At 42.4% G+C, this 23,816-nt stretch overlaps 2 protein-coding genes across 2 annotated transcripts; one reads left to right on the forward strand and one right to left on the reverse strand.

The window, feature by feature from the left end:
- Positions 1-1,155: 1,155 nt before the first annotated feature.
- Positions 1,156-5,620, reverse strand: LOC135548148 (NADH dehydrogenase [ubiquinone] 1 alpha subcomplex subunit 8-like). The gene is made up of 4 exons (XM_064977455.1): positions 5,452-5,620; positions 4,352-4,515; positions 2,329-2,494; positions 1,156-1,585 (listed from the first exon to the last, which is right to left on the reverse strand). Exons 1-4 carry the CDS (start codon positions 5,500-5,502, stop codon positions 1,448-1,450), a joined length of 519 nt encoding a protein of 172 aa, XP_064833527.1. The 5' UTR covers positions 5,503-5,620; the 3' UTR covers positions 1,156-1,447.
- A 7,440-nt stretch (positions 5,621-13,060) lies between these two features.
- On the forward strand, positions 13,061-23,450 carry LOC135547907 (MORN repeat-containing protein 5-like). Its single transcript, XM_064977116.1, has 5 exons — positions 13,061-13,157; positions 13,362-13,509; positions 14,185-14,296; positions 14,533-14,664; positions 23,066-23,450. Exons 1-5 carry the CDS (start codon positions 13,111-13,113, stop codon positions 23,143-23,145), a joined length of 519 nt encoding a protein of 172 aa, XP_064833188.1. The 5' UTR covers positions 13,061-13,110; the 3' UTR covers positions 23,146-23,450.
- Positions 23,451-23,816: the final 366 nt, after the last annotated feature.

A 23,816-nucleotide genomic window follows, 5' to 3' on the forward strand; every position in this document is an offset into this window, starting at 1 on the left:
AGGTTAAGCATTTCACAGTAAGGTCTACACCTGTTGGTTAAGGGCTTGTAAGTAAGCATTTCACAGTAAGGTCTACACCTGTTGGTTAAGGGCTTGTAAGTAAGCATTTCACAGTAAGGTCTACACCTGTTGGTTAAGGGCTTGTAAGTCAGCATTTCACAGTAAGGTCTACACCTGTTGGTTAAGGGCTTGTAAGTAAGCATTTCACAGTAAGGTCTACACCTGTTGGTTAAGGGCTTGTAAGTCAGCATTTCACTGTAAGGTCTACCTGTTGGTTAAGGGCTTGTAAGTCAGCATTTCACTGTAAGGTCTACACCTGTTGGTTAAGGGCTTGTAAGTCAGCATTTCACAGTAAGGTCTACACCTGTTGGTTAAGGGCTTGTAAGTCAGCATTTCACTGTAAGGTCTACCTACACCTGTTGTATTTGGCGCATGTGACAAATACAATTTGATTTGTTTCAGATTTACATATTTACACCTTTACAACCCTAACCCTTTATAATGTAAAAATACATCAGGAATCACTAAACAAACAAAGGCCTATTGCTTGTTAACATTTTAGTGAAGAGTACACTACAGGGTCAGAGTAATATGGTGATTTCTCTGTAGGGACAATCAAGTTTCATTGAGAACCTTTGAGGCCAGTTCCAATACTCATTAGACAGTTTCTTTGTCAGACAGTGTGTGGATATCAACAGCCATATCAACAGCTATACGACACTGAGGCTTCGTCCCAAATGGCACTCCAGGGATCTGGTCAAAAGTAGTGCACTATATAAGAAAGTCTGCTTCCCAAATTTCACCCTGTCTTTGAACTGACCCCGTCTGTCTTCCCAGGACCATCCTCCGGGTCTCAGGGAGGAAGTGAGCAGGGAGAACAGGAGGAAACTGGACGGTGCTCATGGGTACCGACCCTGAACCCAACAATACAGTTGATGATGACTACACTGCAGGATTTCAAGGGGGGGGGGGGGTGAGACAGACACTGTTCCTGTCTGCAACATAACTTAAATCAATGATCTCCTACAGTTTGTAGAGAATACATTCCCTTGAGTCTTTTGAACCAAACGCAAAAATACAAGACATTTCAGCTGAACATTCCCTTTAAAACCGATGTAACATCCTAACTACCAGACAGGAGATTTCTAAAACAACTTCAACATTTAGTATTTATTTCACAACAATAAACACAAGTAGTTTTTGTTCATTCATGATCATTTCTACAACATAGGAGGAGATGTGACGATGGCCGGTGCACGCAGACGTCCCTTCCGGTCCAACCAGGTCTGATGATGGTGGCTGTACTGGACAAGACAGCAGGCATGATGGGATAGGCTCTGGGGGACTGCCTTCCGGTGTAGGGTGAAGTTGCCCCTAGTTTTGCACCCCCCCCCCCCTCACTAATGGTTAAGGTGAGGATTGGTGCGGAGGCTGGGAAGATTACCCTTTACCAGCTCCAGAAGAAGAGTCTGCTGCCGTGCTCGGCTGGCTGCAGCTGGCCCTCGATCACAGGGTTGGGCTCTGGCCGGGGTCTCGAGTGGTAAGCATTCTCAGGAAGGGGACGAGAGGTGTCCACCTTTGTCACCTGAAGAGAAACACAGGAGCCGAAACGTTAAATAAATCCACAGCAAAGAGGAGAGGAGACGGGGAGCAGGCAGGCTGGTTTGTAGGCCTGTACTAAGAACACAAGTGAATGTTTTGCTGGTAAAAGAGAAAGCATATTGGTTCAATGAAGATCTGTGTCAACAGGCTTAGAGCTGTTTTCAAATGTGAGGGAGTACTGTTTACCCAGCATTTGCACCGCTGATGGAGGACAGAGGCAAATGGAAAGTACCAACCCGCTGGTAGTATAGGTAAGAGAATGGGAGAGGGTTTTAAACATCCATAATAACAGGAGTTGGACAAAATGAAGGTCCAATACATAGAGAATGTTCAATCATTCTTTTGTTGTTCCCAAATGTGATCTTTCAATTGAATCACCCAAAGCTTTATTGAAAGATGATGTCTGGGAGCAGCAGAGAGGTCCCGTGTGGCTCAGTTGGTAGAGCATGTCGCTTATAACACCAGGGTTGTGGGTTCAATTCTCACAAGGGACCAGTAAAAGAAAAACACGCATGAAAAATGTGTGGACTCCACCCTCAACTCCTCTGCCCACCACACGCAGGCAGGCACTGCCTTGTGCCACGCCGTCACCTCTCAAACCCCTTCCTCCCCTCCATCCCACTGCACATCACCCAGGTCAGGACCACCGCTTAACTACTGTTAAGTCACTCTGCGTCTACTAAATGAGCTGACTTCTCCTTCTGGTAATAGTTTAAAGGGCCTCACCTTGGACAGTTCTCCCAGGTTGGGTCTCTCCCAGCCCAGCTTGTCCTGCACACAACTGTCAAAGGCCTGCTGATGCTTGCGGCACTGACGCAGCTCTGCCAGGTTGGAGTAGTCCAGGCAGGTCCAGTACTCTGTGAAGGACTCAGCACAGCTCCCCTTTATCTGCCTGGAGGAAACATTAAGGAAACATCTGATTAGCACACCGTTGTTGTTTAATTTAACTAAGAACAAATTCTTATTTTACAATGACTGCCTACCCCGGACAAACCCTCTCCTACTCCAGCCAAACCCTCGCCTACCCCGGCCAAACCCTCGCCTACTTGACACTACTTTTGACCAGATCCCTGGAGTGCCATTTGGGACGAAGCCAAAGTGTCGTATAGCTGTTGATATGGCTGTTGACATCCACACACTGTCTGACAAAGAAACTGTCTAATGAGTATTGGAACTGGCCTCCAAGGTTCTCAATGAAACTTGATTGTCCCTACAGAGAAATCACCATATTACTCTGACCCTGTAGTGTACTCTTCACTAAAATGTTAACAAGCATAAGGCCTTTGTTTGTTTACTGATTCCTGAAGTATTTTTATATTATAAAGGGTTAGGGTTATAAAGGTGTAAATAGCCCTATGGGACTCCCGATCACAGCCGGTTGTGATAGAGCCTGGAATCGAACCAGAGTCTGTAGTGACACCTCTAGCACTGAGACGATGCGTCTTAGACCGCTGCGCCACTCAGGTGACAATTCAGACAAAATCCCTTCCCCAGGCATCTATTTACTTATTTAAGCCCTCGGTTCTTTTAAGGAGCATAGGCTGTTGACAAATGTCCCCCATCTCACACAGGCAACTGAATTGAGTTCTAAATGTATCACTTTCCCTACATGCTGGACAAGAGTTGGCTTTCTTATGCTAGAATTAACACTTGAGTACATACTATTATGATCCTGGATAAAACTTGTTTTTACTATCTAGCTAGCCCTATGTTAATTGGCCTTTTTTAAATGTGGGCAAGGTACCACTTCATGGTAGGTGTAGGACCTCCAAAAGAATAAACAACCAGTTGTAATTACAAGTTTGACAAAACCTTGTACCATTACAATAATGCCATCTTTTACCACTCAGCCTGTTTACATCTGGGAGCAGAACTGTTTATGTGTTCCTGCTTTGGAAGTGGGGTTTTATTTGTGGACCTTACACAGAGCAAGCCTGCATGTCAAACCCAGCCCAATTCACAGACAGATAACAGTCACTGCAGAGGTATGTGCCTGTGTGTCCGGCATTAATAGGTGTTATTAGTGCACAGCGGCCTTCTGTAAACAAAGCCGCCAGTCAACCCCCACGGTGAGACAACCCATGAAGACCATAAGCCGTGGCCATCTCAGTCACCAGATATCAACCCACTTGAATACTTATGGAAGATTCAGAAGCGGTGCATGAGAACTTTTTCCACCACCATCAACAAAACACCAAATGGTGTAATTTCTTGTGCAAGAATCCCTCGCATCCCTCCAAGAGTTCCATCAAAGCTGTTCTGGCTCGTTGTGGCCCAACGCCATATTAAGACACTAGGTTGGTGTTTCCTTTATTTTGTCAGTTACCACTCTCTTGAATCTTATTGGTCAGTTGCAGAACAGAAGTGAAATGGAAACTGTACGCTTTAAGTTGAAATCTATTCACCCTGTTGTAATGGCCATATGAAAACACCCAGGTTGAGGCTTTATTCGGCTGAAAACTGTTGACAGAACCATGAACCTAAAACGGCAGACAGCGAAGTTCAGCAAAAGCTGCTGGATGTGGATCAGCCGTTTCATACAGTAAACATACAGCAGAGTCCTGGCAAGGGGTCACATCTTTTCAATTCCTGTTGTAAAAACACATGCAGGCTTGAGATCTTATATCATGTCATCACAACTATTACTGGTCCTTAATCATGCTAAAACAGCCTTAAAGTGGCTCAGGTGAAACAGACCAACATTTTTCATGTGGGTGTTTAATAGTCAGTCAACACTATGATTACCTACCTGAAGAAGTTAAGTGCACACTCATTGACTTTCCTCCCTTCTTTCAGACACTTCCTAGGGTCCTTCTCCTCCCAGCGACAGAGCATGAACTCCTTGTTGGCCTTGTCACACTGTGAGCCATAGTGGTGGGCAGCTCCCTTCAGCACCGCAGATGACACACTGATCTACACAGTGGGCAGAATGAGACTCTAAAGACACTTCTCAACACGGACACATACTGTATATAGACAAGTATATAGCTTACTTCAATTTCAAACCCTAAACAGCCGAATATAATGACAAAAGCCAAAGGTGAACATTGTCAGATATGCCATCTTTGAAAAAAAACATTACTTTGAGAGCATAAATCTGGCATACTAGTATTTGGAGTGGGGAGATGTACATCAGTGTTTTTGATCATGGCAATCAGAGGGGCACGAGCTCCTATTTCTTACAGGTCTCATTTTATTCCGTTCAAAGCGTATTGCTCAGAATACAAATCACGACATTATATCGATGTCTTTAGATGCGCCCCAAACATCAACTGTATTCTTGTTCTAGGCCAACTGAAGTTGCCCTGTAAATGCACTCAAGGACAGGCTAAATATCATAACCGATTGACAGCTAGCCAAAAATACATTTTGATGTAAGACAACTTGAGGGAGGAGAATTAAATTAAACCAAGTAGCTAGCTAGCCAGAACGCATAAAATCACTTCCATGATAATAGAGTTAGCAAGCTTGCTAGGTATCTTGCATTGTACGGTTTCACAACATACTATTATGGTAACAGCTGTAGTTGTCCCAAACAGGGACTGCTGTACATAAATTAAACGCTAGCTATATATAGTATAGTACCTAACTAACGGTTGCTAGCATTAATCTTTCACTTCCAGATCACAGCAAGTAACGTTAGCTGACGGTATCACAATCGATGCAATACTTTGCAATCAACACGACACCTAGAAAACGAAAGCCAGTAACCTTGTTGGAAAGCCAGTATTTAACAAGCTTGCTAGCTAACAACAGCCTGCTATGCTAGCTCCAGTTGGATTGCTGATTTAGCTAACTTTGCTAGCATTGCTAACCAGATTGTTTCTTAACGTTACGCCTCGTTCTTACCTCCTCAACATTCAAGTCATTAAAAGTGGGAACCTCCACCGAACCCGGCATGGTCCGGTTTCTGTCAGATTAATCAAAATGAAAGAACAATGTCATACACACTCAAGGTCCTCGTTTAGCTACTGGACGAGGCCGCATAAGGAAGGTCAGTGAGTGCATTGCGCATGTCCACAGGTTTGAAACGCATTTCAGTGACGTGTTGAAACCGAAAGAATAACACCAAAGATACTGTGGTTTGCACGGATTCAGACGCCGAGTTAACTTGTTTTACGATTGGTTTCCTTCTTCATTGGAGATAGAACACCCCGGTGGCGTTAATCCATTTAGTTTGGTCGCCTTGAACATGTTAAGCAATCCTCAATCTGATGGTGTTGGCTATCACAATCCTGACGTCTGGAGGATCTATCACTTCTGCTTAATTAACTCAGGACAGGAGGACCCTGCATTAAGCAAGCCAGGAGATAGACTTTACCAGAGACAATGTGCTCAAGGTGTGGTACTTCCTGGCACGAGTTTGGACAGGCCAACAGACTGGCAGGATTTCCACCAACTGTACTATTTAGGTGCCACTGTCTGTCAAGTCAAATCACATTTTATTTGTCACATACACATGGTTAGCAGATGTTAATGAGTGTAGCGAAATGCTTGTGCTTCTAGTTCCGACAGTGCAGTAATATCTAACAAGTAATCTAACAATTCCCCAACAACTACCTAATACACACAAATCTAAAGGGGTGAATGAGAATATGTACATGTAAGTATATGGATGAGCGATGGCCGAGCGGCATAGGCAAGATGGTATAAGATGGTATAAAATACTTGGGCTCTTGGGCTTCCCAAGAGAAGGTCACGATTGGCTTGTGGGTTATCTGTCATCTTTTTGGCGTGTGCTACGGCCCAAACAGTAGCCTGTGTAAAGTTGGTTTAATAAACCGTCAATTCGCAAACTCAAGCCTCTGTCTGGACAATTGTTCATTTATGATCTAGTCAGGTCATTACAGTATATACATGTGATATGAGTAATGTAATATATGTAAACATTATTAAAGTGACATTATTTAGAGTGGCATAAATTGACTAGTGATCCATTTATTAAAGTAGCCAGTGATTGGGTCTCAATGTAGGCTGCAGCCTCGCTGAGTGTGTGATTGCTGTTTGGCAGTCTGATGGCATTTTTCAGTCTTTCGGTCCCAACTTTGATGCATCTGTACTGACCTTGCCTTCTGGATGGTAGCGATGTGAACAGGCAGTGGCTCGGGTGGTTGATGTGCTCAATTGAAGTCTCAATCAAGCTGAGGATTATGTTTGATCAAACAGAGTTTAGGATGCTGACAGTGATTACTTCTCTCAATAGGGCCATGAGGGAATATCAGGATTTCCCATGGCAGAATGCCATAGACTTGATTCGGGCCTGGACTGGTAATGGTGAGGTCGGAAACGCTCTGGACGGGAATAATGCAGAGCACTGGGTAGGATTGTGCTTTGTCTCCGTACACAACAGAAAGGGACAACCGAAACACGGTTTAGCCTAACCTGTTTTATCTGGGGATTCCGCTGCTTATTGAAGCTGGCGGGGTGAGGTCCTTGCGTGCCTACCAGGGATTTGACTACATGACAATCTCAGAGAGAGCCACTTGGGACCAATGGATTCAAGCTTATCTGGCTGCTCGTTAGCTAAAACTCAACTTGAAGTTTAGTTCCTTCAAATTGAAACGGTCCTATGCCAATATGTTTTCACTGTGATGACAGACAAGGGATATGGCTTGATAACATACCTCAATTCAGGGATGGAAGGTTTTTCTGTACTCCTAATTATTCCATTATTTATTTATTTTTAATTTCACCTTTATTTAACCAGGTAAGCGAATTGAGAACAAGTTCTCATTTACAACAAGCAACGAAATCGAGAAGATTGAAATGCTGCTAGTTTTGAATTAAACTGCATTTTCCATCAGCATGCTATGCTAGTGAATGCTAAAGCAGCCTGTTGGATTCCACAACACTTCCGGCAGCTACTCCCCAACGCTATATATCGCATTTTCATTGAATCCAATGGGCTGCTTTAGCATTAGCTAGCCTAGCATGTTGATGACAAAGGCAGTTTAATTGAGAACTAGCAGACCGTTTCGACTTGAAGGAAGAGAGTTTTTAGCTGCTAGTAACCTTGCACAGGGAGCCTACCCAGCAGGCAATGCAACCCAGCCCAGGCTGGCGCTAACATGAACGCAGTAATTCCCTAAAAATAAAATTTAATTTATTCTCTTGGCCAAATTGTATATTCATATAGGCAAACGCTTTGGGATTTTTTTAAAATTTGTTTTAGCTTCTACAATTGTATAAATTCCAGAAATGTGTGAAACATAAAAAAACAAACATTAAATATACACACACACAGAACAAAAATATAAATGCAACATGTAAAGTATTCCGTGTCACGTTTCATGAGCTGAAATAAAAGATCCCAGTAATGTTCCATATAGGGATGTTTCTTTTTTTTGCTGAGTTTATATAAACCCTGCTTTTCTGATGTTGTGTGTTGGCTAATGAGAGGCTTTCAAGCTACCAGCTGCCATATAGACCCCCACAGTGTACGTGTCACAATACCCATAACAATAAAATGAATGGTGAAAAAACAATTGAAACCGCTAGGTTTTATGGGTATAAAACCTAACGGTTCCAATCGTTTTTTCACCATTCATTTTTTTGTTATGTTTTGATAACCATGTAAATCTCTATGACAAGGTGATTTTTTTTTATCAATATACGCTGCTCAAAAAAATAAAGAGAACACTTAACACAATGTAACTCCAAGTCAATCACACAAATGGAATAGATAACAGGTGGAAATTATAGGCATTTAGCAAGACACCCCCAATAAAGGAGTGGTTCTGCAGGTGGGGACCACAGACCACTTCTCAGTTCCTGTGCTTCCTGGCTGATGTTTTGGTCACTTTTGAATGCTGGCGGTGCTTTCACTCTAGTGGTAGCATGAGACGGAGTCGACAACCCACACAAGTGGCTTGGGTAGTGCAGCTCATCCAGGATGGCACATCAATGCGAGATGTGGCAAGAAGGTTTCCTGTGTCTGTCAGCGTAGTGTCCAGAGCATGGAGGCGCTACCAGGAGACAGGCCAGTACATCAGGAGATGTGGAAGAGGCCGCAGGAGGGCAACAACCCAGCAGCAGGACCTTTACCTCCGCCTTTGTGCAAGGAGGAGCACTGCCAGAGCCCTGCAAAATGACCTCCAGCAGGCCACAAATGCACATGTGTCTGCTCAAACGGTCAGAAACAGACTCCATGAGGGTGGTATGAGGGCCCGACGTCCACAGGTGGGGGTTGTGCTTACAGCCCAACACCGTGCAGGACATTTACATTACATTTAAGTCATTTAGCAGACGCTCTTATCCAGAGCGACTTACAAATCGGTGAATTCACCTTCTGACATCCAGTGGAACAGCCACTTTACAATAGTGCATCTAAATCATTAAGGGGGAGGGGGGGGGTGAGAAGGATTACTTATCCTATCCTAGGTATTCCTTGAAGAGGTGGGGTTTCAGGTGTCTCCGGAAGGTGGTGATTGACTCCGCTGTCCTGGCGTCGTGAGGGAGTTTGTTCCAGGCTAGCTAGCTAATGCTAAAGCAGCCCATTGGATTCAATGAAAATGCGATATATAGCGTTGGGGAGTAGCTGCCGGAAGTGTTGTGGAATCCAACAGGCTGCTTTAGCATTCACTAGCATAGCATGCTGATGGAAAATGCAGTTTAATTCAGGACCTTTGGCATTTGCCAGAGAACACCAAGATTGGCAAATTCGCCACTGGTGCCCTGTGCTCTTCACAGATGAAAGCAGGTTCACACTGAGCACATGTGACAGGCGTGACAATCTCGAGACGCCGTGGAGAACGTTCTGCTGCCTGCAACATCCTCCAGCATGACCGGTTTGGCAGTGGGTCAGTCATGGTGTGGGGTGGCATTTCTTTGGGGGGCCGCACAGCCCTCAATGTGCTCGCCAGAGGTAGCCTGACTGCCATTAGGTACCGAGATGAGATCCTCAGACCCCTTGTGAGACCATATGCTGGTGTGGTTGGCCCTGGGTTCCTCCTAATGCAAGACAATGCTAGACCTCATGTGGCTGGAGTGTGTCAGCAGTTCCTGCAAGAGGAAGGCATTGATGCTATGGACTGGCCCGCCCGTTCCACAGACCTGAATCCAATGGGGCACATCTGGGACATCATGTCTCGCTCCATCCACCAACGCCATGTTGCACCACAGACTATCCAGGAGCATGCCCAGGTGTTGTAGGGAGGTCATACAGGCAGGTGGAGGCCACACACACTACTGAGCCTCATTTTGACTTGGACATTACATCAAAGTTGGATCAGCCTGTAGTGTGGTTTTCCACTTTAATTTTGAGTGTGACTCCAAATCCAGACCTCCATGGGTTGATAAATTTGATTTCCATTGATAATTTTTGTGTGATTTTGTTGTCAGCACATTCAACTATGTAAAGAAAAAAGTATTTAATAATAATATTTCATTCATTCAGATCTAGGATGTGTTATTTTAGTGTTCCCTTTATTTTTTTGAGCAGTGTGTATTTTGTTCTATTTATGCTCAGATTTGAAAATGCTAGTTAGCATAAAAGTAGACATCAAGACTACAAATCACTGCAAACTCCTGCACCTCATCTTTAACTGACTCATTTGCTAACAGGTATTGTGTCACTTTAAAACTTGCCCAAGACAGTTCACAGAATTGTCAATTTAAGTAAATTTAGCATTTCAGTCTCATCCAGAGCATCATGGCATTTGTGTATGATAGCCACATTAGCAGTTAACTAGTGTTTAATTTTTTTGGGGGGGGTAAATACAGGCAAATATATTGATGAAAGTCACCTTGTCTGGGAGAGATTTACATAGTTATCGAAACGTCATGCCAGTGTAAGCTTACACGAAACACAGCCCTTATTTTAAGAGTTCCTAAAAATCCCCTATGGGAACAATGAATGGTGGAAAAACGTTTATCCTTTCTGACCACTAGGAGCAGTCCTCCATAGGAATAAATGAAATTCTACAGTATTCAAATAAATTGTTTAAATTACATGTATTTAATTAAGTATGTACAGCATTTGTTGTAGAGGGGGCAGTAACATTAGTAATTATACTTTAAGGAAAATCTTCATACATATATAAGATTTTGTGTGTGTTAAGTTCACATAATATCATGTAAAAGTATGCATTAAGGCACATTTGTCAAACTCATTTCACGGGTGTCTTCAGGATTTCTCTCCTCCCTTGTACTTGATTGATAAATTAATGTCACTAATTAATAAGGAACTCCCCTCACCTGGTTGTCTAGGTCTTAATTGAAAGGAAAAAACAAAAACTAGCAGACACTAGGCCCTCCATGGAATGAGTTGGACACCCCTGCATTGAGGTGTGTTCATTTTACAATGGTGGACGAGTTTCAAAACAGAAACCTCTTATCATTTGTTTTATTAGATGACTTCATTTCCTACAAGATTGTAGAAATCCTCACTGTTTTAAATGAAACAAAGAAAACATGAGCCATTTCAGCTCGATTTTGCATGAAATACAGCAATTTGTATTCAGTGGTGTACTGCAGTTTCTGTGGACCCCCTGCAAGATCGGAGTTCATGCCCCTCCCAACCTAAAAAAAAACAAACAGATTTAATGCGTCAGCCACTCAATAACAAAGTAAGTATAATTTGAAAGTGTATAAATTCCAGCTAAATACTGTATATAACTATAGATAGTACACTGTATATATACTATATATAAACAATCCTATTGTGTTCTTTGAAATAAATGTTCTTTCATATTAATGTTAAGACCTTCATAAACACAACCAAATACTTTTTGAGATAGCATATATTAAATTTATTTATTATTAGGCTGTTAGAATGTTGACCCACCCCAAAAGGTAGGGCCCGAGCCTGAATTGGTATGGCTAAAGGCCCGATGTAGTGACAATGATATCATAAGGTGAATTCACCAATTTGTAAGTCGCTCTGGATAAGAGCATCTGCCAAATGACTTAAATGTAAATGTAAATGATGGTTTCTGGGAACTGATGGCTTTTAGTTGAAGCTAGATGGAGTACAGCATTTTAGCTAAGCCTAACACTAACCAAAAATGATATGGTCTGACCTAACCTACCCATGTCAATTGGACAACATAAACACTTGGCTTGCTACAGGTGGACATTCTAAAAGTTTTATGAAGGACATGGGAGGGTTTCTTTCAAAATGATTAATTTACAACAACAACTTGATGGGAGGCAGACCCCTAGAGCTCCCTACGTTGTGTGGGCGTGTGGTACGCCAATATTTGTATTGTCTCAAGCACTGAGCACATTTCAGGTCTGCTGAAATTTCCATGCAACAACTTTACTGTGAACACTGAGGTTGTACCCACTTTAATGTATTGTTTTAACTGTGGCCAATTAGGCTACTGTGGCTATTTGATCATAATGTAGGTAGGCCTACCAGAGTGGCTTACTATAAAAAAAAATATGGAGAAAATGCTTTACATTACATTTTAATATAAAAATAGTGGTTCTATCATTCAGCCTACGGTAGCAGCCAATGTGTGGTGTTCAATGTAGGCCTACATTCCATGAGACTTTTGAAAAAACATGCAGGGCTTGACATTAACCTGTTAAAAAATGTTGTTGTGTTATTTGATGCAAGAAATCACTTTACAAAATTAAATTCATTATTATTCCCATACCATTATTACAGATAACCAGACAAATTATGCTACCCTCAGGCTATTGGCTACTCAGCTTATTCAAGCCTTTCTCAAAATACAACAATGCCCATTTAAGACAAAGAAAAAAGCTCCTTAATGGACTCACTTTTCAAATATGGCTAGAAATGTACAAGGTTTGTGCTCTTGTAGGAAGCAATCACTCCCACATTACTGACTACAAATTAGTTTTAACTGGGCTAATAACTCACTAACTAGTAAAGAATATGAACAAATATACACACCTGGCTACATGCAACTCTTGCTTTGATTTCAAAACAAGCCATTATAATCCTGACACTCATGCTGCAAAACAGTCCAGTTCCAAGTGAACAGCACAAATCCATATATGGCAATGGTCTATTTGCATATAGTTCGTTTTGCATACTAAGTCTTGCATAGTATACTAAGTCTTGCATAGTATACTAAGTCTTGCATAGTTCGTTTTCTTTCGGGTATGTTGCGTTGAAAGTGTATAATATTACGTTGATTCGATCACCATTCCCACATTAAAGGGAAACGTTGACTTGATAGTGTTAACTAATGGGGAAAACTCAAGAAAGTTGAGTAAAATTTCAATCTCGTGCTTCTCTGTGTTGGTTTTTCTTCTGCGCTGGAGTCCATGGGGAGCTGCGCAGGCCCCGGCAGTTTAGAGGGAACATTGGATTCAAGTATTGTGTTTACAAGACGTATTATTTTCTAAGACAAGAGACAACATGCTAGGCTTCTTTTATCATAATACACTATATGCGGTGAAATTTGAAAAAAAGAGACACGGCACGAGCTTCCCGTTTCCATGGCGACGTTGTCACACAACCTGCTTGCTGCAGAATCCAGGCAGCTGTCAGCTAAGCTATCCTCTGTTTTTCATTGTAACTTCATAGCAAATATGGAGTTCACAGGTAGCAGTTACACTGGAGCCTTCAATAATGGCAGGTAAATTAATAACAATTTTTTTGCCATAGGCCAGTTTGCAAAACTTCTATGTGTCAAAGTGTAATGTGACATAACGTTAGCTAGCTTACTTTAGCAGTAGTGGGTAGCTAGCTAGCTTGCACCAGTTCTGGCACAAGTTGAAGTCCAATGTTTTTATCATCTCACCATTGGTGAATTAGCTATGTCCTTTGCTCTGTTCCTCAGGATGGAGGGAGAAGGAGAGTATAAATTCCCCACAGAGACGAGATATGTTGGGGATATGAAGGATGGCATGTTCCATGGAAAAGGTGTTCTCTATTTTCCAAATGGAAGCAAATATGAAGGAACTTGGGAGAAAGGGATATCCAAACAGGTGTGGAGCATACTTTCTGTGTGTGTGTGTGTGTGTGTGTGTGTGTGTGTGTGTGTGTGTGTGTGTGTGTGTGTGTGTGTGTGTGTGTGTGTGTGTGTGTGTGTGTGTGTGTGTTTCACATTGGTTATAGTGGCCATTACATCTGGTCCCCTTTAGCAATCATTCACATTCATTGTCGCAGTTATTCCGTTTCCATACCTCTCCTCCAACATGTGCTCTCTGCATGTTCCACACAGGAAAGACATTCCTTTTTGGTCAACCGTTCATTCATGCGTATCTCAGCCATAATAGTAACCAGTTCGATTATTATCATGATTACTGCGGTCCATTAGACATGATCTAGGTTTAGCAAGCCCATGACCAAACACACCTCACTCCCATCCAGCTCAGACCTCTCTTTGTTTCATGGTAAAAACTCCACAGGATATGGAACATAGATCTCTCAACAAAGGATGCACGATTAAAGACTATTCAACCATATTGACATACTTAGGCCTATGTTGTGGTGAAATGTAATTCCCCAATCCAAACAGAATTGAAGTGGTGAAAAGTTTGTCTGTTTTTTTCCCCCCTAATATCCCTTATTTGCCATTAGATACAAGTTTCAAATTTATGACTAAACATAACAACATAACAACAGTTATGTTGCAGGATACTACAGTGTTTCATCCACAGGGAAAGTATACCTTCTCTGATGGGCTGGAGTACCAGGAGAAGGACTGGGAGTTCTGTGATGGTTATGACAGACAGTTCTACACTGAGAGGTGCAATGGACTCAAACCTGCAGGTAAAACATGCACTTGTTTTTTTAAATGAAAATCTACCTTTTTACAAGCAGACTAAATCCTAAAGTATTAGGATAATAATCTATTCAGTCTCAATACCATAGCAATGGGATAGAACATATTATCTCAATGGTTTTTACCACAATCTGTATGCTTTGTCAAATTCAGTCACCTTGTTTGTTGTTGTTTGTCTCAGGACTTGACCAGTCACTGACTCTCTGTCTATCTGTCCTGGCAGGGGAGTCTCAGCTGACAGACCTGGACCCGCCGCGTGTCATCCCAGATGGCTGCTATGACTGTGGGGACGGCTTCTACGACCCCAACACCAGGGTTATCACTGACTATGAGCATCAATTCCTGAGGAACGCAGGTGAGCAGAGACTGTTGGAGCTCACTTCAAGGTTTTTACACTGAGTGTGAAAACAGATCCAGGCGTATTGTATCACATATATTTCTGACCTCCGGCTCATTTGAATGCGCAGTAACCTCCAATTTTCCAGTACTGAGTTTGACTTTGTCTTTTATCTTAACTTATCATCTTTTTGGGCCTCATTCCTTTATCACAGGGGTGCAACTTTGGTTTTAGAAGTGGGGGGAGGCATAACTTTATTTATTTATATATATATTTTAAATCCAGTTGGATAAACACCCCAAACAGGTTACCCGACCACTCAGAGGCGTCCACATGGCCCTAAAGCACACAGTTTCTTTGTTTTGTATCACATTCCAATGATAAAACTGGGTGGGACAAAAATGCAATTTTAGAATGTAGTACAAAACGAGGCAACGGTGCGCTTCGTCCCCAGCGAAAGTTGCACCCCTGCTTTATTATAATGTTCAGGGCAATTATTATCCCATCAGTAAGCTCTGGCCACCTGGGAAACATTTGATATTAAAAACTGATAAAATACTATAAACGGATTACCCATATTCTCTAATGTAAGATTATTTCAACCAGATACTTTGCTGAGGCAGCCTTATTACCCTATAACTCATCATCTGTAGTCCTCTCAGCCAAGCATGCCTCTCCCCTGCGGTCATTTTAGTTTTGTTGTCAAAGGGAAAATTTTAAACACATTTTTTCCACCCATTGAGTGCTCGATGTGGGATCTTTGATTTGAAGGCAACGAGGTCTGTCAGGTTTTGAGATAGGAATTCCAATAGCCGTGCCAGTTTTTCATAGTTTTTGCATCACCAGACAATGTTATGGATTACGAACGGTTATGGATCTAATCGTCTCTTTGTGAATGGGATGCATGGGGGTGTATCTATGGGAGACAGCCCAGCTGTGATGTCATCGTCTGTCTTGTGAAATAATAGCCACACTATATTCTATCTCTCGCCATAGGTTGCAGCTAAGCCGGCATTATTTGGAAACAGTGAGTGTATAGGCTTAGACTATATACACACATAAAATACTAAATATGATATGAAAGTGTATATTTATGACTGCCTTTGATCAGCCTGCCACAAACACAGGTGTGTGCATGTGGATGATCACTGACTGACTCAGTGGTTTAGGACTTACTAGAGGTCCCAGCCAGACCATGACAGCCAGGCAGTGGTTTAGGATGTACTAGTGGTCCCAGCCAGACCATGACAGGCAGGCAGTGGTTTAGGACGTACTAGAGGTCCCAGCCAGACCATGACAGGCAGGCAGTGGTTTAGGATGTACTAGTGGTCCCAGTCAGACCATGACAGACAGGCAGTGGTTTAGGATGTACTAGTGGTCCCAGATTTACTAGAGGTCCCAGCCAGACCATGACAGGCAGGCAGTGGTTTAGGATGTACTAGTGGTCCCAGACAGACCATGACAGACAGGCAGTGGTTTAGGATGTACTAGTGGTCCCAGATTTACTAGAGGTCCCAGCCAGACCATGACAGACAGGCAGTGGTTTAGGATGTACTAGTGGTCCCAGATTTACTAGAGGTCCCAGCCAGACCATGACAGACAGGCAGTGGTTTAGGATGTATTAGTAGTTTCAGCCAGACCATGACAGACAGGCAGTGGTTTAGGATGTACTAGTGGTCCCAGCCAGACCATGACAGGCAGGCAGTGGTTTAGGATGTACTAGTGGTCCCAGCCAGACTATGACAGACAGGCAGTGGTTTAGGATGTACTAGTGGTCCCAGTCAGACCATGACAGACAAGCAGTGGTTTAGGATGTACTAGTGGTCCCAGATTTACTAGAGGTCCCAGCCAGACCATGACAGACAGGCAGTGGTTTAGGATGTACTAGTGGTCCCAGTCAGACCATGACAGACAGGCAGTGGTTTAGGATGTACTAGTGGTCCCAGCCAGACTATGACAGACAGGCAGTGGTTTAGGATGTACTAGTGGTCCCAGCCAGACCATGACAGACAGGCAGTGGTTTAGGATGTACTAGTGGTCCCAGTCAGACCATGACAGACAGGCAGTGGTTTAGGATGTACTAGTGGTCCCAGCCAGACTATGACAGACAGGCAGTGGTTTAGGATGTACTAGTGGTCCCAGCCAGACTATGACAGACAGGCAGTGGTTTAGGATGTACTAGTGGTCCCAGCCAGACCATGACAGACAGGCAGTGGTTTAGGATGTACTAGTGGTCCCAGTCAGACCATGACAGACAGGCAGTGGTTTAGGATGTACTAGTGGTCCCAGTCAGACTATGACAGACAGGCAGTGGTTTAGGATGTACTAGTGGTCCCAGTCAGACCATGACAGACAGGCAGTGGTTTAGGATGTACTAGTGGTCCCAGCCAGACTATGACAGACAGGCAGTGGTTTAGGATGTACTAGTGGTCCCAGCCAGACTATGACAGACAGGCAGTGGTTTAGGATGTACTAGTGGTCCCAGTCAGACCATGACAGACAGGCAGTGGTTTAGGATGTACTAGTGGTCCCAGCCAGACTATGACAGACAGGCAGTGGTTTAGGATGTACTAGTGGTTCCAGCCAGATCATGACAGACAGGCAGTGGTTTAGGATGTACTAGTGGTCCCAGCCAGACTATGACAGACAGGCAGTGGTTTAGGATGTACTAGTGGTCCCAGCCAGACCATGACAGACAGGCAGTGGTTTAGGATGTACTAGTGGTCCCAGTCAGACCATGACAGACAGGCAGTGGTTTAGGATGTACTAGTGGTCCCAGTCAGACTATGACAGACAGGCAGTGGTTTAGGATGTACTAGTGGTCCCAGTCAGACTATGACAGACAGGCAGTGGTTTAGGATGTACTAGTGGTCCCAGCCAGACTATGACAGACAGGCAGTGGTTTAGGATGTACTAGTGGTTCCAGCCAGATCATGACAGACAGGCAGTGGTGTATGATGTACTAGCTAGACTATAGTTTGGTAAACCCTGTCTAGAGTAACTATACGCAACATGATACAGATGAGTGTCCTCATATTAATCACTGCTTGATCCGGAGCATGCAAATCTCATTTATGTATATAGACAACAGACAGACAAAAACAGACAAAGAGATGCATATCCTGAACAGATGTCCTGAACATGTGCAATAAGAAATATGTTCAGATTTTTTCCTTCATAACAGTTCTGGTATTGACCAATGAAACGGGGGGGAGGAAGATAGTGTTGAAGTAGAAAAGAGGAGGAGCTATAAAATACAGTTGTTCCAATCATTGGATTCAGATTCATTTGGTGTCTGCTGTTTGTACTGCGTATTGGTAGGGCATTTTTCTACAGGAAATCTTTGATTGATTTAGTATACCGTAGATGGCCTTGGGTATTACAGCTACTATCAGGGATGAAATGTCAGCCATTCAAAACCACCATTATAAACTGGGTGGTTCGAGACCTGAATGCTGATATATGCTAGTATACCACGGGTATGACAAAACATGTATTTTTACTGTTCTGATTATGTTGGTAACCAGTTTATAATAGCAGTAAGGCACCTCAGGGGTTTGTGGAAAGACATTCCTTTTCCACGTTGCGTCGTGCATAATAACAGCACTTCACCGTGGTATATTGGCCATATTGGCTGTATATTTATTGCTTTAATATACCCCTCAGATCCATTATCTTGATGCTCCATTTCTGTTAGCCCTTACCTAGGAACTAATATAGTGAAGGATTTAAAATGAAATATGCATATAAGCTTTCAATAGACAGCCAGTGTGTGTGAGGAACCGCACGCACAAGAAGGATCATTGGGCCTCGTCACATGACGTGACGAGGAACACTGTGTCCTCTGGATCTATGTTAATAATCTCTGAGAGGTTGAAGGTGTGTCTGTCAAAATGGGTGTGAAGACAGAATTTAATGCCAATGGCTTCCATCCAGGAAGGAGAAGAGCAGAGGGCCCCGGCACTAACTGGACATTGAGAGGAACTGCTCTCCCTGTGGGGACCATGTGTTTTGAAGAGGAGAGGAAAGAGTGCAGTCACCGCTGTGGAAGAGGACAGAAGAAGGGATGTGTGCGGGGGGAAGGGGGAGCGGAGCAGGGCCCTCAGACCAGAGCGATGCTGGGCCAGGCAGGAAGGGTCAGGGAAGTGCCCAGGCTTTGGGCCAAGACATGAAAAGAAGCACAAAAGCAGATGGAAGGAAGAAGCCCTGAGGAAGAATCTCTGAGTCTTCACAGCAGCAGCCCAGCTGAGGAAAGATGAGGTGACACGGGTCATCTGGACTAGACCCAACCCCTCTGAGGTCGGTCCAGTCGGGGGAGTGGAGTCGTGGCGCGGGTGGAAGCAAGGTGTGTCTTACTTCCACCATCTTCCTGCCAACCAACGCCACATGGAGCCCACTGCTGCCTGATCAACTGACATGCTTGAATTTCTCCAGCTATGCAAGAGCTCTTATGGATCAGCCTTTTAATTCCAGAGATACATAGAGTGCATCATCCATCACACAATATAAGCTACAAACTGAACAGAGTCAATAGTGGAATACAGGAACAGATTGAGCTGATACACACTACATCTCTGCAGTCTTATCAGCACAAAACGAACTATCTGTAATGTAAAGTACTTAAGTAAAAATACTTTAAAGTGCTACTTAAGTAGTTTTGGGGGGTATCGGTACATTACTTTACTGTTTATATTTTTGACAACTTTTTCTACATCCCTAAAGAAAATCATGAACTTTTTAATCCATACATTTTCCCTGACACCCAAAAGTCCTCGTTACATTTTGCATGGCTCGCAGGAAAATGGTCCAATTCACGCACTTATCAAGAGAACATCCCTGGTCATCGCAATTGCCTCTGATCTCATTAAACACAAATGCTTTGTTTATAAATTGTGTGTTGGAGTGTGCCCCTGGCTATCCATAAATAGAAGAAATTAAATGGTACCGCCTGGTTTGTTTAATATAGAGCATTTGAAATGATTTATAATTTTACTTTTACTTTCAATACTTAAGTATGTTTTAGCAATTTTACATTTACTTTTGATACTTAAGTATATTTAAAACCAAATATTTTTTAGACTTTTACTCAAGTAGTATTTTACTGGGTGACTACCCTTTTACCTGAGTAATTTTCTATTTAGCTATCTTTACTTAAGTATGACAATTGGGTACTTTTTCCACCACTGGTATTTATCTGTCTGTCTGTGATTTTCTGTTGTTCACCCTGGCATCGAGCAGGACCAGCCCTACAAGTGGTCAGGACCCCTATTGCCACATTGTTTGTTGCAGTTTCCTGTTTCTGGAATAACTTCTTTTGAAAGTCGTAAGGGTTCACATTCAAAGCATCCCTCTGCCAAGGAAAACAGCCTTGGTTTGAGCTACTGCCACTTGGTTGTGAGTCGAGGTATGTTCCCAAAATGGCACCCCTATTCGCTATATAGTTTCACTACTTTTGACCGGAGCCTGATGGGGGCTTGTGCCATTTGGGACGCAGACAAGCTGAAGCCTTTTCAAGCAGATACAATCAGCGTATTCACGTTTACTGTATTATCACTGGGTACAGGTCAGTGTCTTCATATTTACTGTAATATCACTGGGTTCAGGTCAGTGTCTTCATATTCACTGTAATATCACTGGGTACAGGTCAGTGTCTTCATATTTACTGTAATATCACTGGGTTCAGGTCAATGTCTTCATATTCACTGTAATATCACTGGGTACAGGTCAGTGTCTTCATATTCACTGTAATATCACTGGGTTCAGGTCAATGTCTCCATATTTACTGTAATATCACTGGGTTCAGGTCAATGTCTTCATATTTACTGTAATATCACTGGGTTCAGGTCAGTGTCTTCATATTTACTGTAATATCACTGGGTTCAGGTCAATGTCTTCATATTTACTGTAATATCACTGGGTTCAGGTCAATGTCTTCATATTTACTGTAATATCACTGGGTTCAGGTCAGTGTCTTCATATTTACTGTAATATCACTGGGTTCAGGTCAATGTCTTCATATTTACTGTAATATCACTGGGTTCAGGTCAGTGTCTTCATATTTACTGTAATATCACTGGGTTCAGGTCAATGTCTTCATATTCACTGTAATATCACTGGGTTCAGGTCAATGTCTTCATATTTACTGTAATATCACTGGGTTCAGGTCATCGTGTTCATGTTTACTGTAATATTGCATTATGTTCTTTCCTGAAACCATCTCCTCTATAATCCTAAATAAAATTCAAATCATCACATACAGCGAAATGCTTCAGTCGCTCGACAATGCAGTACATTAATCAATTTTATTTTTTTATTTAACTAGGCAAGTCAGTTAAGAACAAATTCTTATTTTCAATGACGGCCTAGGAACAGTGGGTTAACTGCCTGTTCAGGGACAGAAGGACAGATTTGTACCTTGTCAGCTCAGGGATATGAACTTGCAACCTTTCGGTTACTAGTCCAACGCTCTAACCATTAGGCTACCCTGCTGCCCCAATAATTATTTAAATTTTAACAAATAGTCTCCCCCAGAATCATGACAACTCCAACGTCAACCATGCTCCAGTATTAGCCCAAGTAACCGACTGGCAGCATTAAGTAATGTTAAGTCTATTAGTCAAGGTGATCTGACAGCCATTAAGTTCATTTAACACTTTAAAGTGTTGCTTCTGCATTAGTTGGCAGGAAACACTTTTCCCTTTGAGTGTATTTTAAGGATTAAGATAAACATGTTTTAACAAGGAGCCATTATCGTTTCCCTACCGCACCATGTACACCACTGCTCCTGGGTGAGTCGGAGAGAGAGTGAGAGAGTTTGGGGAATTAGTTGATATCCAGTTAATGGCCAGCAGCAAATGTCCGGGGGGGGGCCTAGAGGGAAAGGCATAGTCAGTAGGAGAAAAGTGGTTCACCAACAATGTCATGTTTATGATGTGCTAATTGATATGCATTATACAAAGGGTGGGTCTAATCCTGAATGCTGATTGGTTAAGCGCATTCCAGTCTATTCCACAAGTTATATGTAACAGGCAATATAGCCTACAGCTAGTGTACAGTGTTCCCAATCATTTTTGTTGTTGTTGTACTTTTATCGTATTTTATTTCATGACAGTCATGCGTAGATAAATGAATCAAACAATACAACCATGCATCCTACAATTATTTGGATCTGGTGGATAATGTTTTTTGGAACAGATTTAGGAATTATTTTTTTTAAACTAAAATGTGTCGGCTAAATTATTTTTTCCAATAATTAATACATTCCAAATGAATGTCCCTAAACGCCCCGAAACACTCATTATAGAAGGCTTTCTATAAGACGTCCACAGTAACAATTTAAAAACACATGAAGTGTATGTTAAGTGTTCACAATTTACATTTTATTTCAGATTGCTTCCGAACCATGGTGGCCACCTGTGCCCTCAAATAGAATTGTATTAAAGTAGGAGTGACTTTTAAACACTCTGTGAACGATCACAATCCAGGGCAAATTACAGCATATGAAAATGTGTGAATTCTATCTCATTACCATACGCGCTCGGAGAAACGGGAGGCCTAATTGCAGTTCTATAAGACCTCGCAACAGGCAGAAACCGGTGCAGTGGTATTAATTGGTTTAAAATAGTGATGAAATGACCTTCTTGACGCTGACCTCCGTTTGTTGAGAAGGGGGAGGCAACACAACGCGACAAAAAGGGTGGATAGGCTGTTTCTCGCATGCAGTTACCGTGGTGCATGGAGCAGACGGTGGCCCGTTCGCAACTGTAATTTCTATTTCTGAACGCGCGCGCCAGGTAGAGTGGCGAGAGAGGCGACTTGGAGTGGCTGGGGCTATCGCAGGCAATTACAAACAATCAGGCTAGAGCTTCAGACCTGTGCCCAACAATGGGCCCAGCGCACACTGTTCCCCCAGATGAGCTCTCAAGTGTGTGCAGCTGCGACGCTCCGATTCAGTCCCAGCAGAGATGCTACCTCTTGCTCTGCAATTATCAAGTAATTTCAGTTTTAACTATGAAAAACACTATATTATCCGCAGTTTTGGTAGTCGAGTCATCCTTGTTAAAATTGTCGTTCATTTTTTTGGTGATTTATTGGTGGTTGAAGTACCACTAAGAAGTTATTTTCTCCTAATTGTTACCCTGATTTTTCACTGAGATGTAAATCGTTATTGAGTTGAATGTGTCCATTTCAAAATCTCTGATATAATTATATGCATCCAGTCCAGTGTCCTTTTTTCGTCTTCCTCGATCACATTTTAACATTACAATTTTATTTAATGAACTACTAGAATAAGTTATTTCTTTATACCCTTTCAGTTAGAATAATTGTGTGTTTAAAACGTGTTTTAAAAGGTTGTTGCTTTATTCTGACCTTCGTGGTCTTAGTTGATTATTCTGAAAATCTATTTATTTTCCTGCAGATGACTATGAACGGGAGTGGATTGTGTCCACTTGTCGGAAGAGCTGGGATGAGATCGTTGGACATTCACCTGACAACTAGGCTGAATTTCAGAACTGGACATTGAGTTGAGGGGCCTGAGCAGCTGCTGATTTAAAGGCAGCTACTTTATGGAATGTTTAACTGTATAGGCTACCTGTGAATCATATTTTGTGAAATATGGAATATTACACATTTTCGTTGTTATAAATATGATTTTAACAGATGCATAAAAACATCGGTAGGTTTATTTCAGATGCACAAAAACACAGCGAAACGCATGTAATGTAGCCAGCCTATACTGAAATTAAATGTGATAAAGTCTAGATCGAAAAAGATGCTACTGCTTCAAACATGTTCATGCAGAATGAGGGAAAAAAACATTTTGGATTTGTAACTTGTAAAGCCATTTGTTTACGTGTAATGTTTGTCCTTAACTCTCTGCATGGTGCTTGGTGCTGCCTGTGTAATCAGTGTCAGATTGTTCTCTCAAGTGTCCTGAAAGACTCTGCAGGTAGCAGCCTAATGGATGCAAATCAACATGAGAGATTACTTCCTGTTATACGTGCAATATATGCAGTTGCTATAGGCTTTGTTCCAGTTGTAGTCTTATATTGAGATATATCTTGTCTGTCTACAAAAACACACCAATGTAAAACCCTCGAAATCGAACATGCATTCAACTATAGAAATATGCAAAGAAATCTAAATACAAGGCTTTGGCTCCGATAATT

Source organism: Oncorhynchus masou, chromosome 11, assembly GCF_036934945.1.
Source record: "Oncorhynchus masou masou isolate Uvic2021 chromosome 11, UVic_Omas_1.1, whole genome shotgun sequence".
In the NCBI taxonomy this organism is placed as follows: Eukaryota; Metazoa; Chordata; class Actinopteri; order Salmoniformes; family Salmonidae; genus Oncorhynchus; species Oncorhynchus masou.